The 22,343-nt window shown below is 37.3% G+C and overlaps 1 protein-coding gene across 1 annotated transcript in view; it reads right to left on the bottom strand.

Moving 5' to 3' along the window:
• The window catches only part of LOC138153801 (piwi-like protein 1), a 64,173-nt gene extending 42,245 nt beyond the window's left edge, over window positions 1-21,928 (bottom strand). The window contains exons 1-6 of the mRNA XM_069078540.1: window positions 21,860-21,928; window positions 20,841-21,252; window positions 11,455-11,583; window positions 6,304-6,518; window positions 4,732-4,853; window positions 3,552-3,635 (exon numbers count right to left, since the gene is read on the bottom strand). Coding sequence (XP_068934641.1) covers window positions 3,552-3,635; window positions 4,732-4,853; window positions 6,304-6,518; window positions 11,455-11,583; window positions 20,841-21,252; window positions 21,860-21,928 — 1,031 coding nt within the window. The remainder of the gene's footprint in view (window positions 1-3,551; window positions 3,636-4,731; window positions 4,854-6,303; window positions 6,519-11,454; window positions 11,584-20,840; window positions 21,253-21,859) is intronic.
• Window positions 21,929-22,343: the final 415 nt, after the last annotated feature.

Genomic DNA, 22,343 nt, shown 5'->3' with positions numbered 1-22,343 from the left:
AGGGGCAATCGTGGTTTAGAGTATAAAATCATTTGTAGGATTTACAGAAGAGAATAGTAGAAGATAATAAGCAGCGTCTCTTGATAAAACGGCATTAAAGAGGAAAGTTTACAGAAAGCTTGGCAACTGAGGAAAGTCATCCCAAAGGCATTTTAAGACAAAACTTACTGAAGTAAAACAGAAAGAGAAATGGAGCTTTATTTTTAAAGAACTCTTTTCAACAATGGTAGAGAATTGAAGAAAGTAGAGAAATCACATTTCAGCTCAACATCACAGATCTGTGATGTTTAAAATGTTTGAGAGACATAAATTCTGGTTAATTTAATCATTTTATTAATAAGGCTAGCACGTTATTAATAAAAGAGGTCAGTGGCACTCTCGAATGCCAAAGACCCCTCATGGGGTACAGTTTATATGCCCTTGGAAGAGCAAGTACACCTGAGAAGAGCAACTCTGATTGGTTAATTATTGAGAGAATGAATATTACAATGAGGAGTGGGCTATATTCACAATAACAGTCTAGAGGTACATGACTTGGATCACTTAAGTCTTGGTCAAAGAGACTTATCAATTTCCATATCACTATCTGACTTAAGGGAAAATCAACATTTTCCTAGACCTGTCTCAGTAAACACAACAAGCAGGAATCCATCCATTAGCCTAAACTTAGAATTTCTTTTCTTGGATAAGTCCTTGAGAAAGATTTCCTATATTGGTTGATTTCTGGATGAGGAAGTAGAAAAGGAAAAAAAACTTTGGTCCTGACTTGAAAATTAGTTATTAATAGAGAAATCATCATCTGTCTCAGATCCCAATAAGCAGGACAAAGAAGGAAATAATATTGTTCCCACCTTTGTTTTCTTCAGTTCCACTAAGCCAGATGAAGAAAACAGATAACCCAAGGGCCTTCCTTGAGAGATCAATTCCCAAAGTATTTGGAGAGGAGATATCAAAAAAAATTTGATAAAAAGTCTCAAATCTTATTACCAAAAAAATGGAGACCAAGAAAATATTTGCCATCCAACATGTCTACTTTCCCCATCTTTACAACATTCCACTACTACCACACACACACACACACACACACACACACACACACACACACACACACAGAACATCTCTGACCCATTCAAGGTATAAGGACAACTAAGTCTGATACAGTAAAGTAGGAATACTACAATCAGGGGCCTCCACTTTCTTATCCTTGCACCATAAGTACTCTCTCCTAAGTTAGGAATGATCTCTTAAGTTGCCAAATCCAGTCCTTTCTCAGTTCCCATTCTCCTTGACTTCTAACTGTAGCTGCGAACACTGCTGATCACTCTCTTCTCATTGATACTTTCTTCTCTCTGTTTTCAGGACACCACTCTCTCCTGGTTCTCCTCCTACCTATTTAACCACTCCTCTGTCTCCTTTGCTGGATCCTCATCTAAATCATAACCTCTAACCACAGATATCCCACAGGACTCCATCCTAGGCCCTCTCCTCTTATTCCTCTGTACTATTTCACTTGGTGATCTCATCAACCCCCATGGATTTAATTATCTTCTCTATGCTGTCCATTCTCAAATCTACCTTTCCTGACCTACTCTCTTCTGCTAACCTACAATCTTGTATCTCCAATTGACTTTCAGACATCTGGAAACGGACATCCAGTAGACAACTTAAACTGAATATGTCTGAAACCAAACTCATTTTCTTTTCCCTGAAACCCACCCCACCTCCTACCTCCCCTATTACTCTAGAAGATAACATTTTCCCTGTTCCTAAGGTTCACAACCTAGAAATCATCCTGGATTCCTCACTAACCCAAGCTGTTCTTAAGGTCTATCAACTTCACCTCTGCATGTCTTGAATACATCCTCTCCCCTGACACTGCCACCCCTCTAGTACAGACCCTCATCATCTCATGCCTAGACAATTGCAATAACTGCTGGTAGCTCTACCTGCCGTGAGTTTCTCAACATTCCAGGCCATCCTCCATTCAGCCAGCAAAGTGATATGTCATCCCCCTAGTCAATAAACTTCAGAGGTTCCCTATTGCCTCCTGGATCAAATACAGAATCCTTTGTGTGGCATTCAAAGCCCTTTATAACCTGGCCCCCTCTTGACCCTTTCTCGTCTTTTTACACTTTACTCCCTTATTTGCACTCTTCAGCCCAGTGACATTGACCTCCTGGCTGTTCCATGAACAAATTACTCTATCTCTTGGCTCCTGGCCTTTTCATTGGCTACCCTCCAGGTCTAGAATGCCCGCCTGTCTTTTCTCTGCCTACTGACTTCCCTAGATTCCTTTAAATGCCAAACAAAATCCCATCTTCTATGGGGAATTTTTCCTACCCCCTTTTAATTCTAGTGCTTTCCTTCTCCTTTACTTCCTATTGATTCCATACATAGTGTGTTTGTACACATTTGTTTACTTGTTTCTCCAATTAAATTGTGAGTCCCTTAAAGGCAGGGGCTGGTTTTTTTTTGCCTCTCTAGTGCTTCATACAGTCCCTGAAATATAGCAGGTGCTTAGTAAAGTTTACTGACTATTTAAGATATCTTTTAAAATACCATTAGGATATACTTCATAGGAGAAGATGAAGCAATAAAAATCCTATGAAAGATAAAACTGACAAAAATAGTAAGAGAAATTAGGGGAAAAAGGAGGAGTATATACACATATTGCCAGATTTCATTATAGCATTATATATAGTACATAATTTATAATTAACATAAAACTATAATTATTAACAGCATCTAGTATTAGATGAAAAAAGCAAGTATTTCAATGTAATAGATTAAATAATCTAAAGCTAGAAAAAGGTCTATAATAAATCAGGTGTTTAATAAACCCAAGATCAAAGCAGGGAATTCATTATTTAGCAAAAATCTGTTCAGAAAATTAGATGGTAGTTTGTTGAAAAAAATACTTATTAGACTAATATCTCACAATATATACAACAATAAATTCTGAATAAATATAATATTCTATTATCTTCTAGTTTATAATTCTCATTCATCCATATCTGTTTTGATCATAATAAAAGAGATAAATTCTCAGTTCTATGACAAATAGAAGTTAAAGGAAGTGAAAGATCTGAGATCAATGAATTTTTTAACTAAAAGCAATAAATTAAAATAAGAAAGAAAAAGATTCAATGTTTTACTAATACAACTATATCTATTTCTAAGACATTTTTAGGTGTCATCTTTTTTTTTTCCAGGAATGTTTGTAGTAAAGATTTCTCTACTGTTCTCTAATACATAAGTAATAATAAAAAAAAGTGTGATTAAAAGTTAACTTTGCCATGAATAGATACTAAACACTGTCTCCTGAAAGAAAAAAAACTCAAAGTTTCCTATAATAATTATATATTTTTAGAAAACTGAGAGCCCAATCTATCCCCAATTGACAGTGCACCATTTAATCTAACAGTAACTATAACACTTATAAAACAACCACCATAATTTGAAGGGTTATAAGCTCCTTTTTTGCTTAGAAAATATGAAGTGTTCTATTGTATCAAATGCTATATATAAATGTCCATTCTTATTATACAAACCCCAGATCTCTCATGTCTTCTGCCCCATTGTAAATGTCATAAAAATTGCGACCAATTTGTACAAGCTTCATGGTATTCAAAAGTCTAAAAGTTAAAAAGACACAAAAATTTCGTTATTTATTTATTTATGTTTGTTTGTTCTACTTTATGCCCAAGAAGAAAATGAGATATTTGTAATGTTAAATGATTAAAACGAGATATTTGTAAAGTGCTTTGCAAACCTTAAAGTGCTATAGAAATGCTAGCTATTATTATTGTTACTATCATATCTAAAGTTCTATGCAAACCTTAATATAACCTTAGTTATTAGAATGCTAGCTTTTGAGATGTCTATTACATCCCCCTCTCAAAAGAAGTTCCAGAACCAGTTAGTATTTATATATCTGGAAAGTGCTTCACAAATATCATTTCATTTGAGCCTCACAACAATCCTGAGCAGTAGGTACTATTAAAATGGTGATAATAATAGCACCTAGCTTGCAGGGCTGTTGTGATGATCAAAAGAGATAATATTTGTAAAGCACTTAGCACAGTGCCTGGCACCTAGCAAGCATTTAATAAATGCTTTTCTCTTCTCCCCTTCCCATCACTATTATTCCTATTTCATGGTTAGGAAACCAAGTCAGACAGAGGTTAAGTGACATACCCAGGGTCACACAGCTGGTAAATAAGTGCCACATTTGAGGCCACATTTGAACTCGGGTCTTCCTGACTCCAAGTCCAAGAGGGCAGAACGCTGGTTTTACCTAAACTAGTCTCTCTACCAGCTATAGCATAGCCCTCTATAGAGAGGAAGTAGTTAATGCTTATTGAATTGAGTTAAATTACTTATAGAGAGAAAAAAATCTACCCAATACTTTTAATGTTGATTCTATGAAGCTGCTAATTAGACTCAGGGTCTATAGAGCAAGAAATGGGAACTAATACAGTTTGTCTCTATTAAATAAACCTAAAAGCATCTTCTTCCAGAGTGATCTTCCTTCCCATGAAGTTATTGAGGGAAGGAGGGAGCTGAAGTCTTCAAGGAGAATAAACTGTATATGTAATCCTTTACCATCGCTACATGCTTGGATTTCAAAAATCACAAAGGGCTACAGGGATGCATTTGGGTTCACTAATGTTCACCACCCCTACACATACAACATTCTAAGTTCAAGGAAGTGAAAAGGGTCCAACAAACCTTTTGAAAATAACATTGTAAAAGTGTAAGCAAGTTGGTGAATTAGGTAGCAGTTCACTGGTTAAAGTGATAGTTATCCTCACTTTCTCTCCACTCTGTGTCTGACTATACACTTCAGTAACCTGAAAAAAAATAATAACAAAGCATGCCTAATAGATGATCCAAATGGACAAACGACACAAACTAAGAATCAGTTACTTTCTGAGCTGCTCCCAGAAATGAGTCTCCATTTACCACAAGTAGCCCCAATTCGCAAGACAAGCATTTTAGAGTCAACCCTGGGGCAAACCTGATAGTCTAGGTAGCTAAGCCCAGCAACAGAAACTTAAAGAGAAAGAATATCCAATTACACAGTTGAGCTTTCTAAAATTCACCTCAAGCAGATGTTTAATGAAATAACTGATGACGTCTGGTTTAGAAATACTTCTTCTTTGAATGTGGGGGAAAGGGACACAGCAAAGAGCAAAATCAGAACAAAGAACCCGAATTTCAGTGACTGTGTCTGTGTCAAAACTATAACCTGCCTTAGAAACACACCTTTTGGGGCAGTGAAGAGGGAGAAAGAGGAAATTCCCTCTCTCCAAGATCAGCACCTCTCTCTAACTTAGTCTTAGAGACACTAAGAAATTAGTGACTTAGAGGGTAGTAAGGTTAGTTAACCTGGGGTACTACAAGCTTATAGTCACACAGCCAGGATGTATCTGAACCATATTTGAACCCAGATCTTCCCAATCAAAGTCAGATGGTTTTTAACTTTCAATCAGACTGTTTTTTTTAATTACTTATGTATTAAAAAATAGAAAAATCTTTACTACTGACATTCCTGAAAAAAAGTCTGACACCTAAAAACTATCTGTCGAGTCATTTTTTTAGTCATGTCCCACTCTCTGTGACCCCATTCAGGGTTTTCTTGACAAAGATACTGGAGTGAACTGACATTTCTTTCTTTGGATTAGGAAACTAAGGCAAAGATGGTTAAATGACCAAGGTCACACAGCTAGTAAGTGTCTGAGGCAGGATTTGAAGTCAGGAAGGTGAGTCTTCCTGATTCCAGGACTGGTGCTATCTACTATACCTTAATTAGTGCAAATAAGGGCCATCCTCCTAAAATGAGATCTCTGAAAGCAAAATACAGAGGAAAATTGTTCAAAGTACAATTACAGGCTTCAATTAGGCTTGCCATCACAGGACTTTGCCCACAGTAGTTACTGAATAACATTTGCTGTGCAAGTCAGACAATTTGGGAAGTGATAGAGAATTATAGCCTAGACTAATGTGGTGCCTTTGCTGCAATTTGCATATGTTAATATCAGTGTTTGAATTTAAATCAATCAACAAACATTTATTAAGATAAGTACACTGTTAGGCTATTAAGGATCCAAAAAAGGTGACAAAGAAAAGTTTTTAATCAAAGATCTACCAGCTACAAGACCTTTGGGGGAACACCTTAAAAACTGACTATACCCTTACTTCATATTATATTTAATTTTTATTGTAACTGGCAATTGCAGTGACTGAACCACATTTTCTTTAAAAGCCTAAAGCTGTAGTACCAATCAAAAATTATTTCACCTTGTTTTGAAGTCTATGGCACAAAAATAATATTGCCCCATCAAAAGAATAATGTTGTCCTAGGAGCTGTTTGTGCACGTCAAGTAAAACTGAACGGAGTCTTCTGGAATCCATCTGTGGGTTGAAGTTAACATGGTACTGGTACAGTGCCCACTGGGGACGAGATGTCAGCCGGAAATGGTTTGTCTTCAAGTGGACTACTGTCCCTAAAGTACCTGAAAGATTGAGCCAGATTTGACAGCCTGTGAAACATCATGCCTACTTATTCTTCCCCATCATTTCTAATGTTATAATCTAACTGGACATTTTCCCAAGACTAAAGGCAAAGTCATACAATACAGTGAAGTTCTTAGAGAGAGACCTGACTCTTTGGGACACTAATTTAAAAGGCATTTGAGTGGATACAAAAGTATTCCTTTAGTAAATGAACCTAGTCAAAGGTCTAATCTAGTAATATCAAAAGACTTATGAAAAGCTCAGGTCTGCATAAGATTTCTAAGAACTACCTAATGACCTAGGTTGAATCAGTTGTGAAATCACAAATTGGCTTGTTATCCCCTGGCACACATTTTTAATGTAGTATCTAAACAGGCAGTATCTTTCACAAAAGGGCAGGGGACAGCTTCTCAGCTAACAGTCTGACAACAGAGAAGCCCTCAGACCTACCTTAGGGTACGAGAACAGCTGTGTAACAATGAATGGATGAATGAATGAATGATAAAGCATTTCTTAAATGTATACTATGTGCCAGGTACTGTGTGAAGCACTGATTGATTAAATAAACACTAACAAGCTGGACAGTCTTTGCCTCAAGAAGCTTATGTTCCAATGGGAGAAGATCAAAAGCTGTGGGGATAGGAAATAGGGGTGGGAGGTGAGGACACGAACAGAAGGGTGAAGGATAATTTGCAGCGAAGTTTCTCCATTCTGAAAAATCAAATCTAGAGTGGCTTCAGCATCCACTAAGCCTAAGTTTAGAAGTCACCTGACCTTATAGGAATCTGGATCTTAGAGCAATGGAGACCCTCCCCAGTGCCACCTCAGCACAAGATATGCCAAACAAGGACAAAACTGTCTTCCTGGCCTTCCATTGGACACCCACATGTTTCCATGTCCTTTGTCTCTGAGATAGATTCCCATGCTTAGGTTGTGGGTCCGCCTCCCCACCAATGAGAGCAAAGGCCAGTTGGGGCATTGGGTTTCTGTATTAGAAGGTTATATAAGCATGGACTTGCTTCTATCTGTTACTCTCTCCCTGGCAGATGCCATTTGAGTGACAGGGGCAAAGTTTTTTCTCATGAGGAAGAATACAGACCTTTTCTGATCTCAGACTCAGACTTTGAACTCTTTTATCCCACACAAAAGTATAGCAGCATGATTTGTTAATGCCTGGAAAGTGATGTTTCTGGTTAAGATAAGTTCACTAGGCGGGGGTGGGGGGTGGAGCCAAGATGGCAGTGTAGAAGCAGGAAAACTCCATGAGCTCCCCCCACAACCACCTCAAATACCTATAAAATATGACTCCAAACAAACTTCAGAGCTACAGAACCCACAAAGTGACAGAGATAACAAACCTCCCCCTGAAGGCAGCCTGGAAAGCAGACAGGAAGGGTTCACTGCAGCATGCTGGAAGGCAAGGCCAGCCCTGTGTAAGGCCTTGGTTTTAGCCCCAGGGTGGCCCCAACCAGCATTGGCTGGAGCAGACCTTAGGAGAGAGGATCACCAGCAGCTGTGGCAGTTTCCAGAAATATCAACCCATAAATACCAAAGACAAAATAAAAGGTCAGTGAAGAACTCTGTTGGAATGGAGGGGGACAGAGTATGGTCTGGCCTTAGCCCCCAGAGTGAGAAGTGGCAGAGGTGCCAAGGCCACCTCCAAGTGGCTGCTTGAGAGCTCCTGGCCTGTAGATCATAGGGGGACCTGCAACCATTTGCAGGAGGGGGGGGGACGACGAGTAATCACTCTTGCCTCAACCTGCCTGAATCTGGATCACCTGGATCGCTGTCTTGGGGTATGTGACCAATGAGCCAGAGCTTGTGGGGGCTGCAGAGAGGGCACCCAACTAACAGCTCCAGCAGCTGCAAACACCCAAGCAATTTGGGACAAAACTCTCCTCCCTGGAAGCGGAGTTCTACTGTGGCAAAGAGCTCAAAAGTCAAGTAATTGAGTGGCAAAATGAACAAGCAAAGCAAGGACAGCAATCTGATTTTGGACTCCTTTTTTGGGGACAAAAAGGATCAAAGCATGGAACAGAAGGAAGACAACAAAGACAGAACTCCTGAACCAAAAGCTTTGAAAAAAAAATATGGACTGGTTACAGGCCATAGAAGAGCTTAAGAAGGATTTTGAAAACCAATAAGAGAAGTGGAGGAAAAATTGGGAAGAGAAAAGAGAAGGATGCAATAAAATTATGAAAAAAGAGTCAACAACCTGACTGAAAAAAATAACACCTTAAAAAATAGAGTAACTCAAATGGCAAAAGAGGCTAAAAAAGCCAATGAGAAGAAGAATGCCTTAAAAAGCTGAATTTGCCAGATGGAAAAAGAATCTCAAAAGCTCAATGAGAAGAATCATTCCTCCAGAATTAGACTGGAGCAAATGGAAGCTAATGACTTTATGAGAAATCAAGATACTATCAAACAGATCCAAATAAATGAAAAAATAGAAGGCAATGTGAAATATCTCATTGGAAAAAAACCAGTAACCTGGAAAATAGACCCAGGAGAGATTATTTTAAAATTATTGGACTACCTGAAAGCCATGATCAAAAAAAGAACCCAGAAATCATCCTTCAATAAATTCTTAAGGAAAATTGTCCTGATATTTTAGAACCACAGGGCAAAACAGAAATGGAAATAATTTGTCAATAACCTCTTGAAAAAGATCCCGAAAAGAAAACTCCTAGGAATATTATAGCCAAATTCCAGAGTTCCCAGGTCAAGGAGAAAATATTACAAGCAGCCAAGAAGAAACAATATGAATATTGTGGAAACACAATCAGGATAACACTTCTACATTAAGGTACTGAAGGGCTTGAAATATGATATTCTGGAGGTCAAAGGAGCTGGGATTAAAACCGAGAATCACCTACCCAAGCAAAACTGAGTATAATGTTTCAGGGGAAAATATGGTCATTCAATGAAATAGAGGACGTTCAAGCATTCTTGATGAAAAAAACAGAGTTGAATAGAAAATCTGACATTCAGATACAAGAAGCAAGAGAAGCATGAGAAGGTAAACAGGGAAAAGAAATCATAAGGAATTTACCAAAGCTGAACCATTTACATGCCTACATGAAAAAAACCAATAATTGTAATTTATGAAACTTCTTTCAGTATGAGGATAGTTGAAGAGAATATAAATGTGTACATATATATGTGTGTGTATACATATATATGTATTGTATACATATATGTATATATACATAATATTTTTATATAAGAGGGTATATGGGCGTATGAATACATATGTGAGTATGTATATATGTGTACAGGTATACATAGACAGAGGCACAGGACCAATTGAATAGTAAGGGATGATATTTAAAAGGTGAAATTGAGAGGTAAGAGAGGAATATAATGAGATAAGATGGGGAGACACAGAATGGGGTAAATTATCTCATGTAGAAGAGGCAAGGGAAAACTGTTACCATGAAGGGGAAGAACAGGAAGACAAAAGGGAATGGGTCAACCTTACTCTCATTGAATTTGGCTTAGGGAGAGAATGACATACACATTAAATAGGGCATCTTGCCCTATAGGAGAGTAGGGGGGAGGGGGATGAGAGGGGGCATGATGGAGGGGAAGGAAAGTTGGGGGGAAAGGTAGTTAGAAGCACATACCTTTAAAAAGGGACAGGGTCAAAGCAGAGAATAGAACAAATGGGGGCAGGTAGAATGGAGGGAAATATAGTCAGTCTTTCACAATATATCCACTATGGAAATGTTTTGCATAGCTACACATGTACTACCTATATTGAATTACTTATCTTCCCAGTAAGGGTGGATGATGAGGGAGGAACTAAAAGTTTTAAAATCAAATGTTTAAAAAGTTTATTATCATTATTATTTTACATGCAACTGAGAAATAAGATATATAGGCAATGGGGTATGGAGATCCATCTTGCCCTACTGGAAAGTTGGAGGGGGGATGGGGTAAGATATAGAAGAAAGCAGACTAGGGGAGGGGGTATATAATGGGATCATTGTTTTGGGGTGGCAGGTAGGGAAAAAACAGGAAGAAAATTTGCAACTCAAAATCTTGTAAAAATGAATGTTGTAAACTAAAAATGAACATAAAATTTAATTTAAAAAAAGATAAGTTCACTATCAAAGCCAATCACTAAAGCAAAAACAAAATCAAAATCTCAAAGTGGTAACACCAATTGAAAATATTACTTTATCTTATAAAACCAACCAAACAAACAAAAAAACCAGAAGCACACTCTTACAAATTAATCCTCCTAAAAAAGTCAAATCCCTCTAGAAGAAAAACCTTTCTAAGCAAAGTTTTCTAAAAATGAAACAATCCATTTAAAGGGTGAGATTTGGTGCAGCTGAGATCCAGAGAAAAGAGATATTCCTTCAGAGCTAATCATAATGCTTGAGTCTTGTGGGCTTCATGTTTAAAAAGAAACAGGGGGAATTCTGTTCCCATAGGACAAATGTGGGGAAGGACAAAAGAATGGCCCAAATCTTCCAAGACCTTCTCATGTTAAACAATAAAACTGGGTAGACAGTTTTAGATGCTGGACCTATGATTTAACTGACATAGAGATACTCACTCCTAGATGGGGGAACTCCCTCCTTTAAATATTCAGGCAGGGAATCTTCCCAGCACTTTTAAGTCTTACAGTTAGTTGTCAAGGGTCCTGAGGGGTTAAGTGTCTTGCTGAGGGTCACACAGACATTACATAGCAGGTCTTGAACCCAAGTCTGTTGGCTTCAAGGTCAGTTCTCTATCAACTAGACAACACTACCTCTGATAAAACTCAACTAGAAAGGGGAAAAAAAGGAGTACACAAAGTAAGAGGCCTGGATTCTGCCATCATACCAAGTTTAACCTATCCTTCTCAAGGTATACTTGTTACCTTGGTAGATGCTGAACACTAGAGAAAAGAGTTAATACTGGACTTCTCAAAAACTGACATACCTCTTTTGCACTCTATGAAATGATGTAGTTTTTGCCGAGTATTCACACCAACGTCATGAAAATTCCATCTGTTAGATCGTCTCTTCCTCTGTGACGGTTCCTTCAATTCAGCTGAGACTTTACTGTCTTCTGTTTGTGAAAAATAAAGTTAAAAATTTGCTAAGACGTAAACCTGAATCATTATAGCATGAGTTCTTATGGCACTTTAAGCTTTCTATCCATTCTTATATTATCTGAATAAAAAGAAACAACCCCTAAGTGTTATTAAAGGAAATCAGTGAAATCAAGTAATCAGCAAATCAAACAATACACATTTATTAAGTGCTTACTGTGTGTCAGGCACTGTACTAATAGCTGGGGATACAAATAAAAAGCAAAGAAAGTCCCTGCCCTCAAGGAGCTTATGTTGTAATGGGAGAGACAAAATTTGATAGAGATCTTGGTAAATAATTCTCTAGTCATAGTAATTCATGAGGCTGAGTAGAAGGATAGTAGAGTGGACAGAAGGAGTTAAGTAAGACCGTGGAGTCAGGAGGACCCGAGCTCAAATCTGACCTCAGACATTTAACCCGTACTAGCTGTGTGACCTTGGGCAAGTCACTTAATCCCAATTGCCCTGCCTTCCCCCCTCCAAAAAGAAAAAAAAAATTCCACAATTGAGACTAACTACAAGCATTGTAGCTTATATATCTAAGGCAGCTACAGTAGATAAATCACTGGGTCTACAGTGAGGAAAGTTGTTGTTGAGTCATTTCCCAGTTGCTTCTGACTCTCTGTAACCCCATTTGGGGGTTTTCTTGGCAAAGATACTAGAATGGTTTTGCCATTTCCTTCTCTAGCTCATTTTACAGATGAGGAAACTGAGGTCAATAGGGTTAAGTGACTTGCCCAGAGTCACATAGCTAGCAAGAATCTGAGGCCAAATTTGAATTCAGGTCCTCCTGACTCCAGGTCTGGCACTCTATCCACTGAGCTACCTCCCTCCAGTCTCCTTTTTAAGGATTTAAAGAGGTTCTCAGATCAAAAAGTTTGAGAACCACTTCTCTGGCCCCATTCCTCATAGCGTGAGTGGCATAAGTTATCTAGCACTTAAGGTTGGCAAGGCACACGAAACAACAGGAAGGTAAGAATTCAAGAGCAGAGGAAAAGGAGAAGATTCTGGAAAGATGGCAGAGTAGGCCAGAGAATTTTCAACTCTTCAAGTTTTCTCCAGAAAAAAAGACTGAACATTGCCTCAGAGCAATAGAAATAAATGGGGGGGGGGGGAGAGAGTAGCTATCTTCCTGAGACAATTTGTAAAGACCTCAGGAAGGACCTGACCTCCAGAGGCAGAGGTTTGGCCTGAGTAAAGTGCAAATACCTCCAAGTGACTCTGCAGAAGCAACAAACAAGTGCCGGGGGCAGCTAGTTTGAGAAGAAGCCTCAGCCCTAGAAATTTTCCTGTCCCAGACAGCGTGGGAGTCTGAGGGCTAAGCAGGAGAAGACTGAGGGACCTTCCAGATAGTTACTATGGGGATAGAGAAAATTTGGGTTCATATTCATTGGAAGAAAATGGAGCTAAAAAAAGAAACACCCCTTTTTCAATGAGAGACACCAAATGGTCCCAAGCACAAAAAGATTTCTTGGAAGAACTTAAAAAGGACTTGAAAAATCAAATGAGAGAGAATGAGGGAAAATTAGGAAAAAAATAAGAGCAATCCAAGAAAATTATGAAAAGAAAGTCGGCTAGCTGAAAATAGAGAATCAAAAACTTCAGGAAGAAAATAATTCCTTGAAAACTAGAATTGGGGAAGGGGAAGCTAATGATGTCTAAGACAAAATGAAATCATAAAACAAAATCAAAAGAATAAAAAAAAAGAAGAGAAAGTGAAACATCTCATTAGAAAAAAAAGCCAGTCTACAGAACAAATCAACAAGAAATAATATAAGAATTGTTGGACTACCTGAAAATTATGATTACAAAAAAATATTGATACAATATTACAAGAAATTATGAAGGAAAATTGCCCTGAAGTTCTAGAACAAGAAGACAAAGTAGAAATAGTAAAAATCCACCATTCACCACCTGAAAGAGATCCCAGGAGGAAAACTTACAGGAATATCATAGCCAAGTTTCAAAGCCCACAGGTTAGGGAGAAAATATTGGAAGCAACAAGAAAAAACCCACAATTTAAATATCATGGAGCTACAATAATAATTGCACAAGACCTAACAGCTATTGTGTTGAAGGACCATAGGTCTCAGAATATGATCTTACATAGAGTAAAAGAACTGGGGTCACAATCGAGCGTGATTTACCCAGCAAAGTTAAGTATAATCCTGAATGGAAAAACAAAAAACAAAAAACGGACATTTAACAAACTCAAACACTTTCAGGTTTTTGTAACAAAAACCTCAAAATTTAAGGGAAAATTCAACACATAGCATCCAGGAAAGATATGAGATAAACATTAAAGACCAATTATAAGGGACTCAATAAAGACAAATTGTTACTTCACATATGTGAAAATATTGGCAGTGCTCTTATGACTGTCATCATTATTTGGGTAGTTTGAAAGAAAAAAATGAGCTGAGCCGAGTATGATGAAGTGATTCTAAAAAAATAAAACTGTGTAGGGAAACATAAAAAGGAGTAATTATCTCATACAAATGAGGCATAAAAGTAAAAATTAATACAGAAGAAGCTAGTAGTGGAGAGGGCAAGTGGTACGGGGACTTTACTCTCATTGGGAATGGGCTAAAGAGGTTGTTACACATATATCTAGAATGTATAAAAATCTTCTAGATTCAGAAAGAAATGAGGGCAAGGGGATATTGTGGAAGAGGGTAATGGAGGGACTCTTACAGGAGTGGGTAGGTTAAGGAATAGAAGGTCAAGGTATTGGGTAGAAGCAGAGTAGAGGAGTGAGGAGGGATAGGAAAAGTAGGATAAGAAAGACTGAGGAAAAACAGGAAGAAGGAAAATGCACGAGCATTTGTAGGTTAGAATGTGAATGGGGCAAATTTACCCATAAAACAAACGGATAGCAGATTAAAAATCTGAATTCAACAACATGTTGCTTTCAGGAAACAAAAATGAGAAATAAAGCAAAGATAAAATAAAGGACTGGGGTAGAATTTAGTATGTGAAAAAAGGGATATAGTAGTCATGATCTCAGACAAAGTTAAAGTTAAAATAGATTTTAATCAAACGTGAAGAAAGCAGAGAAACCACTATGTGTCAGCAATATTATTCAATATGGCTTTAGACCATTTAAAATACTAGATAGTATAAAATACCTAAGCATATACCTGTCAAAATGGACACAGAAACTATATGAACATAAATATATTTTAAACAAATAAACTCATCTAAATAATTGAAGTAATATTTATTGTTCATGAGTAAAGCCAACATAATTTTATAAGTGAGTTTTACCTAACTAATCTATTTATTCAATGTCATCCCAACTAAATCTATAAAAAATTATTTTACTGAGTTAAAAAAATTATAATAAAGTTCATTCGGAAGAATGAAAGGCCAGAGACTTTAAAGAAACCAGGAAAAAAAAGATGTAAAGGAAGTAGATTCAGTAGTATCAGACCTTAAACTATATTGTAAGATGAGAGCATTATTGAAGCATAAAAAGAATAATTTTTATTTTAAATTAAAATTTTCTTGTAAAAATAAAACCCATGTAGCCAAGAATAGGAAGAATATAGAAAATTAGGGGAAAAAAACTTTAATAGAAAATCTCTCAGATAGGATGTGACTGGTTTGGAGTACTGTTGTGGTGTAGGAAATGATGAGCTCATTGATTAGGAAAACATGGAAAAAAAATTTTGGACTTATGAAGGAGAATGCAATCCACTCTCAAAGAAACAGATAGGAAATAAGCATAGTACAGTCTTACATATGTGTATGTTTATCGATATATATCTCGATGCCTAATTGTAGCCTTCTTTAGGGTGGTGGTGGTGGGGAGGGAGGGTGCTGAAGCTCAGGGAGGTTAAGTGACTTTCCCAAGGTGACATAGTTAGTACACATGATTCAGACTCCTATCTCCCTGACTCCACTGCTTTATCCATTATGCCATGATACCTTTAAGATTCACTTAAGATCTTCAAATACCACTTTTGTGCAGGTGACTCCAAAACAATTCTCTAGAGACTGCTTCTGAGGTTGGGACCAAAATCTTCAACTGTTTATAGTCTATCACTACCTGATAGGCTATTGTCACTTCAAATGGAACTTGAGCAAAATGTATACGTTTTTCCCCATTCCCCTCCCTCCCCAAAATCTTTCTTCCTTTTCTGCCTTCATTATTCTTCCATGGTATAACGTCCAATGCATAAGACCTCTTTGATTCTCCTTTCTCAGTCATATTCAAGTTAAAATCAATCATTACTTCTATGTTTTTTATATTTTAAGATCTCTAGCATCTGCTCCTTCTTTTGTATTGCTGACTTCCCCACTGTGGATCAAAGCTTCATTATCACAGGTCTGAACTATTACAATGGCCTCTTAAATGTCTCTCAACCTTTATTCAACTTCCAATTCTGCTCTAAGAATATATTAATCTTTCTAATTCATCAATCTAGTATTATCACTCCTCTAGGTAGATTCTTCTTTGGTTCCTATTGCTGGCCAAATAAAACTGAAACTCTTCTGTCTGACATTCAAAATGCCCTTGACAATATAGTGATATCTTAGCTTATCAGCCTTCTTATTCCCCCCTACTGTAGTCCACAGCCTAGCCAATCACTGTTTCCCCTCATTATTCCCTTGGTTTTCCTGCCCTATGATACCTATGAGGGAAAAATAGGAATCACACTTATTTCAAGACATCTTGATGGACTAGCTGTGTAGAAATTCCCCAAACCCTGCTGGCCTAATAGTGAAAAATAAAAATAAATAAAATATAACAAATTATATAAAGCAGAAAAGGTCTCATTCAGTGTTGTAACGACTATTTGTTGCCCTCAAATAAAAACCAACTGCAGTCTTATCTAAATGGCTACCTCAACCTTGTTGTTTGTTCTCTAAAAGGACCAATGATCATGAAGGAGATGTCTTGTCTTGCTTGTGATTGGATTTAAGTGAGGCACAACCTGGCAAAGTTATCAATCTCACTCTCTCCTCCAGGAATTTTGAATCACTAAGAAGTTTTGCTGCTTTCAAGCTGACCACAACTCAGAAGAAATTCAGGTATCAAGAAATATTACAATAGAAAACTCTAATACGATATAAGAGGAAGACATATTTGGGTGGTATAATTAGGATAGATTTAATAAAGATAACTCATTCCCATCCATGATTCTACTGGTGTTATACCTTCAGAAGCAGTGATTTAAAGGAAACCAAACAAGTTTTAGCCTAGAAATGGCAATTTTAAAATCACCAGTTTGAATAAGCTCAGGTTTCTCTTATACTTGTTACCATGCTTTATCTTTTAAGTAAAATTTTCCCCCAATTCAACAGATGTCTGTGTGCAAGGCAATGTACTAAGTATTGAGGTTAAAAGACAAATGAAATAGTCATTGCCTTAATAAAGGAATTTATATTCTGCTGGGTGAAAACAACTTGTACACAGATAAATGAATACAAAATATATATGAATTCATATGGGGGTGAGGAAATAAAAAAGACGTTTTGTAAGACATAGAACTTGAGCTAAGCTTTGAAGAGACCACAGCTTGTGCAAAAGCTCTACGTCCAGAATGGAATGGAAGATATGGGTAATAGGAAGTAGCGTAGTCTGGCTGTACACCAGGGGACATAATGGAAAGTAACACAAAATTGACATAGGCTAGTACCAGACTGTGAAGGGCTTGAAATGCAGAGGAGAACATGCTTTTTTTATCTTGGCATTCATAAAGATTCACAGGTTTCTTGAACAGGGAAGTGATACAGACATACTCACGCTTCAGGAATGTGAATTTGGCAATTATGTAGATGATGGGCTAGGAGAGAATAATGGACAGAAGCAGGTAAAGTAGGAGGCTGCTATAGTTCAAGTGAGAGACCATAAAGGTCTGAAGTAGGGTGGTAGCTATATGAATAAAGTGAATGAAACAGCTAAGAAATTCAATAGAACCTAGCAGTGAAATTAGATGAGCATGTAAAGAAGTCTAAGAAGATTCCTTGGTTTTGAATCTGGGAAATTGGTTAGTTCCTTCAAGACGAGTGAATTTATAGAATGGGGTAGGTTTAAGGTAGAAGCCAGTAAGTTCTGCTTTGGACATGTTGAGTTTGAGATACCAAGAAGATAAAAAAGTGGAAATACCTAGCATATAGTTGGTGATATGAGGCTAGACACCCCACAGGAAAGATATGAGTTGGATATGGAGAATCGGGAAGCATCTGCATATAGAGGATAGTCAAAGCCATGGGAGCTTATGAGATCACCAAGAGAGTACAAAGAGAGAAAAGATGGCCCAGGGCAGATCCCTAGGGTATACCCACACATTTAAGAAGGCACACGGATCTAGGAAACCAGACTTAGGAGGAACAGTCAGGTATGTACAAGCATAATCTTGGGTTAAAAACATGAACTCTATTGAGCTTTTATAGCCCTATATAACCTGACACCAATCTATCTTTCCAACCTCCATGGGCTTTACTTACCACCCCATACACTTTGATTTAGCTAAACTGGCCTTCTTTTTGCTATTCACATACAAGATATTTAATCTCTTGCCTCCTGGCCTTTGCCTTAGGCATCCCTCATGCCTGGAATACACTACTCCCTCTCTCCCTTTAAGATGTAGCTCAAGCCCCATCTTCAGTATGAAGCCTTTCCCAATCCTTCAAATTGCTAGTGCCCTCATTCCCAAACTAACTTTTACTTAAGTTCTTGGCACATATTTATATTTATCCATTTTACATTTTATATTTATATATATATGTGTGTGTATATATATACATATACATATATACATACATATGTTTATATGCATTTGTTGTCTCATCAGTGAGTAAGAGTGCCGGCCCCGAAGTTGGGAGGACCCAGGATCGGTTCCTGCCTTAGATACTTCACACCCACACAAAAACACTGGCTGTGTAGCCTTGAGCATGCTGCTTAACCCCAATTGCTTAAAAAAAAAGAATATAAGCTCACTGCAAGTAGGGATTGTTTCATTCTTTGGGCTTGTATCCCTGAGTCTAGTAAACTGCCTAGCACATAGTGAGTACATACAAAGTAAGTGATGATTGAAACAGGAGAAAATGGGGACACAAAAAACCTAGAGAGGAAGATCATTGGGCATGGATGACAGACAGGGTTTTCTTCTTCAAAAAGGAAACAAACATCCAATATTGTAACAGAAAAGCTAGCTTTGGCAATGAGACAAGAAAAAGAAAGTGTTGACATTAGAAGAGGTAATGAGGAAATGAAACTATCACTCTTTGCAGATGATATGATGGTGTACTTAGAGACTCCTAGAGGATCAACTAAAATAGTTGAAAAAATAAGCAACTTTAGCAAAGTTGCAGGATATAAAATAAACCATTGTAAATCATCAGCATTTCTATATACTACCAACAAAACCCAATAGCAAGAGATAGAAAGAGAAATTCCATTTAAAATAACTGTAGACAATATAAAATACTTGAGAGTCTACCTACCAAGACAAACCCAGGAACTTTATGAAGACAATTGCAAAACACTTTTGACAAAAATAAAAACAGATCTAAAAAAGTAGAGAAATTTCTCATGGGGAGGCCAAGCCAATATGATAAAAATGGCAATTCTACCTAAATTATTTATTTTTTCAGTGCCATACCAATCAAACTACCAAAAATTATTTTACACAGCTAGAAAAAAATAACAAAAAATTCATCTAGAAAAACCAAAGGTTGAGAATATCAAAGGAAATTAATGAAATAAAGTGTGAAAAAAGTTTGTCTAGCCATACCAGATCCCAAACTGTAGTACAAAGCAATCTGTACTGGTTAAGAAATAGAATGGTGGATCAGTGGAATAGATTAGGTATGTAATACATACACAGGTATGATCATAGTAATGTAGTGCTTGATAAACCCCAAGACCCAAATCTTTGGTACAAGAACTCATTATCTGAAAAAAGTCACTGTGAAACCTACAAAGCGGGTTAGCAGAAATTAGGTATAGACCAATGTCTCACACCATATTCCAAGACAAATTCAAAATAGGTACATGATTTAGACATAAAGGTTGATGTAAAAAGCAAATTAGGGAAGCATGGAAAATTTTGCATGTCAGATATAGAGATATGGGGAGAATTTATGACGAAACAAGAAAAAGGATTATAGGAAGTAAAATGGATAATTTTGATTGCATTGTTCAAAAAAAAAAAACAAAACAATGCAACAGAGATGAGAAGGAAAACCAGGAAACCAATTTACAACAAGTGTCTCTGATAAAGGCCTCAGGTCATTCCCCAATTGATAAGTGGTGAAAGGATATGAACAGCCAGTTTTCAGATAAAGAAATTAAAATTATCTATAATCATGGAAAAAATGCTCTAAATCACTACTGATTAGAGAAATGTCAATTGAAACAGCTCTGAGGTACAATTCTCACATCTATCAGATTGGCTAATATGACAGAAAAGGAAAATGACAAATGTTGGAGAGGATGTGAAAAAATTGGGACACTGTAATACACTGTTGGCAGAATTGTGAAGTGATCCAGTCATTCTGGAAATTGATTTGGAACTATGGCCAAAGGGTTATAAAACTGTGCATACAATATCACTGTACACAGTACCACGTCTGTATCCCAAAGAGATGAAAGGAAAAGAAAAAGGATCTATATGTACAAAAATACTTATGGCAGCCCTTTTTGTGATGCAAAGAATTGGAAATTGAGGGGATGTTCATCAATTGGGTAATGGGTGAACAAGTTGTGGTATATGGTAACAATTATACTATAAGAAATGATAAGCAGGATGATTTCAGAAAAACCTGGAAGTACATAAACTGATGCAAAGTGAAGTGAGCAGAACCAGGACACTCTACACAATAACAGCAAAACTGCACAATGATCAACAGTAAATGACTTAGCTATTCTGATCAATATAATGATCCAAGACTATTCCGAAGAAATTATTCCAAAAAATGCTATCCACTTCCAGGTGAAGAAGTGGTGGAGTCTGAAAGCAGATTGAAGTATATTTTTTTCACTTTATTTTTCTTGCTTTTTTTGTAACATGGCTTATATGGAAATGTTTTGCATGATCTCACATGTATAACTGACATCACATTTCTTGTCTTCTTAATAGGTGGGGGAGGAGTGGGGGGAAAGGAAAGAATTTGAACCTCAAAATTTTTTTAAGTGAATGTTAAAAATAAAATTTTTAAAAAGAGAAAGAAAACAAAAAAAGTCTCATAAGTAATTTTTTAAATCTTGTTCCCACAATATTACCTGCAAATGTGGATGCTCCCTCTTCAGCTCCTCCTTCTGCCCCTCTTGGTTCTTCATGCCTAACAAACTCACTTGCTGGTATAGATGCTTGTGCTGCTGGTGCCTGGACTGGTGCTACAGTCGGTGGTGATGCTATGGGCATAGGTCCCCGAGCCCAGGCTGGTGTCCGAGCCCGTCCTGTTGATCGAGCTAATACTTCTGAGTAAGTTGCTGCCCTAGCTGTGGCTGGTGGCTGAGCCGATATTTCTGCCCCACCTTGTGCCTGAGTTGGTGCTGGTGCCTGAGCCGCTTCTAGAACTGGAACTGATGTTAGAGCTGGCGCTGGAACTGGTTCTGGAGCTGGGTCTGGTGCCTGCTGCCCCTGCCACTGCCGTTGTTGATACCTAGAGCTCCCATTACCAGGTTGCTGACCCTGAAGTTTATTTATTTACTTTTTAGCAATGAAAAGTATCATTAAATCTCAAATGCCAGTAGAAGACTCAATTACATAGTCAAGAAATGATATTTAAAATAACGAACATAAACAGTCCCCAGAATAGGAAGAGGAGAAATATAAGCAGGAGGAATTTTTTAAAAAGGGAAATTAAGATTATTTGTACACCAAAGGACTTCTGTTCAGTTGTTCCTCATTTAAATATTTTTCAGAAGAGAAAAATACTACAAGCTACCATCGGAATTCTCTCCTGTCTACAAACTAGGGAAATAAGGAAACATGCATCATGTTACCAAATAACTTAGAAAGGAGTCACTGGGCAGATAGTGAATTGCATTAGCCTTTTAGGATCCTTTGGGGAGAGGCTGAGGAGGGGAGGGTTGCTAGTTGGAGGGGGAGGGCTGCTAGTTGGAGGGAGAGGAGCAGGACTTCCAATTATTGATAGAGGGTCATCTAGAATATTCAACAACTTAATCCCATTTATCCTCAATATGTAAGGATACTTAATTCCCCCAATGTGCCCAGCAGGAGACTATGGATGAATGGTTCTCAATATGTCCAAATTTACAGGAATGAGAGCACTCACCTCAACAGGTGCACCACTCTGGGTTTCCCTTGATTGCCTTCTTCTGTTTTTCCTGGCTCGACCACTCATTTTTTTTTTTACTCTAGAAATGAGCAATACACTAAACTTTATTTTTCCTCAATACTTCTTTGATTTTCTCTTATTTTGATTAAACTTTCAAAATGAACTTTTGAAGAACATTTATTTAGCAAACAAACACAACTTGTCCTTTTCACTTGGGACAAGGCATTGCAATTACCATAGGTAGCTTACCATAATGAAGAAAAAAATTTTACCAATTAGGTTTAAAGTTGCAACTGGAATCTTGAATGTATTTATTTCAATTCTGTGTTTAATGTCACTACTTTATAGAGAAATCATTGTAGAATTCAAAATTTTAACAAGGATTCTTTTTTCCCATTAGTTTGAACACCTGGGGCACAAGAAATGAAAAATAATCACGACCGTTTCTCCTTCATCCTGAAAGAAAATTCAGGCTGGAAAA

Source organism: Petaurus breviceps, unplaced genomic scaffold, assembly GCF_028583685.1.
Source record: "Petaurus breviceps papuanus isolate PSGF00001 unplaced genomic scaffold, PetGlider_PUasm1.0 100, whole genome shotgun sequence".
Taxonomy (NCBI): Eukaryota; Metazoa; Chordata; class Mammalia; order Diprotodontia; family Petauridae; genus Petaurus; species Petaurus breviceps.
The sequence above is the reverse complement of the archived record's forward strand: the minus strand, read 5'-3'. Positions and strand labels throughout refer to the sequence as shown.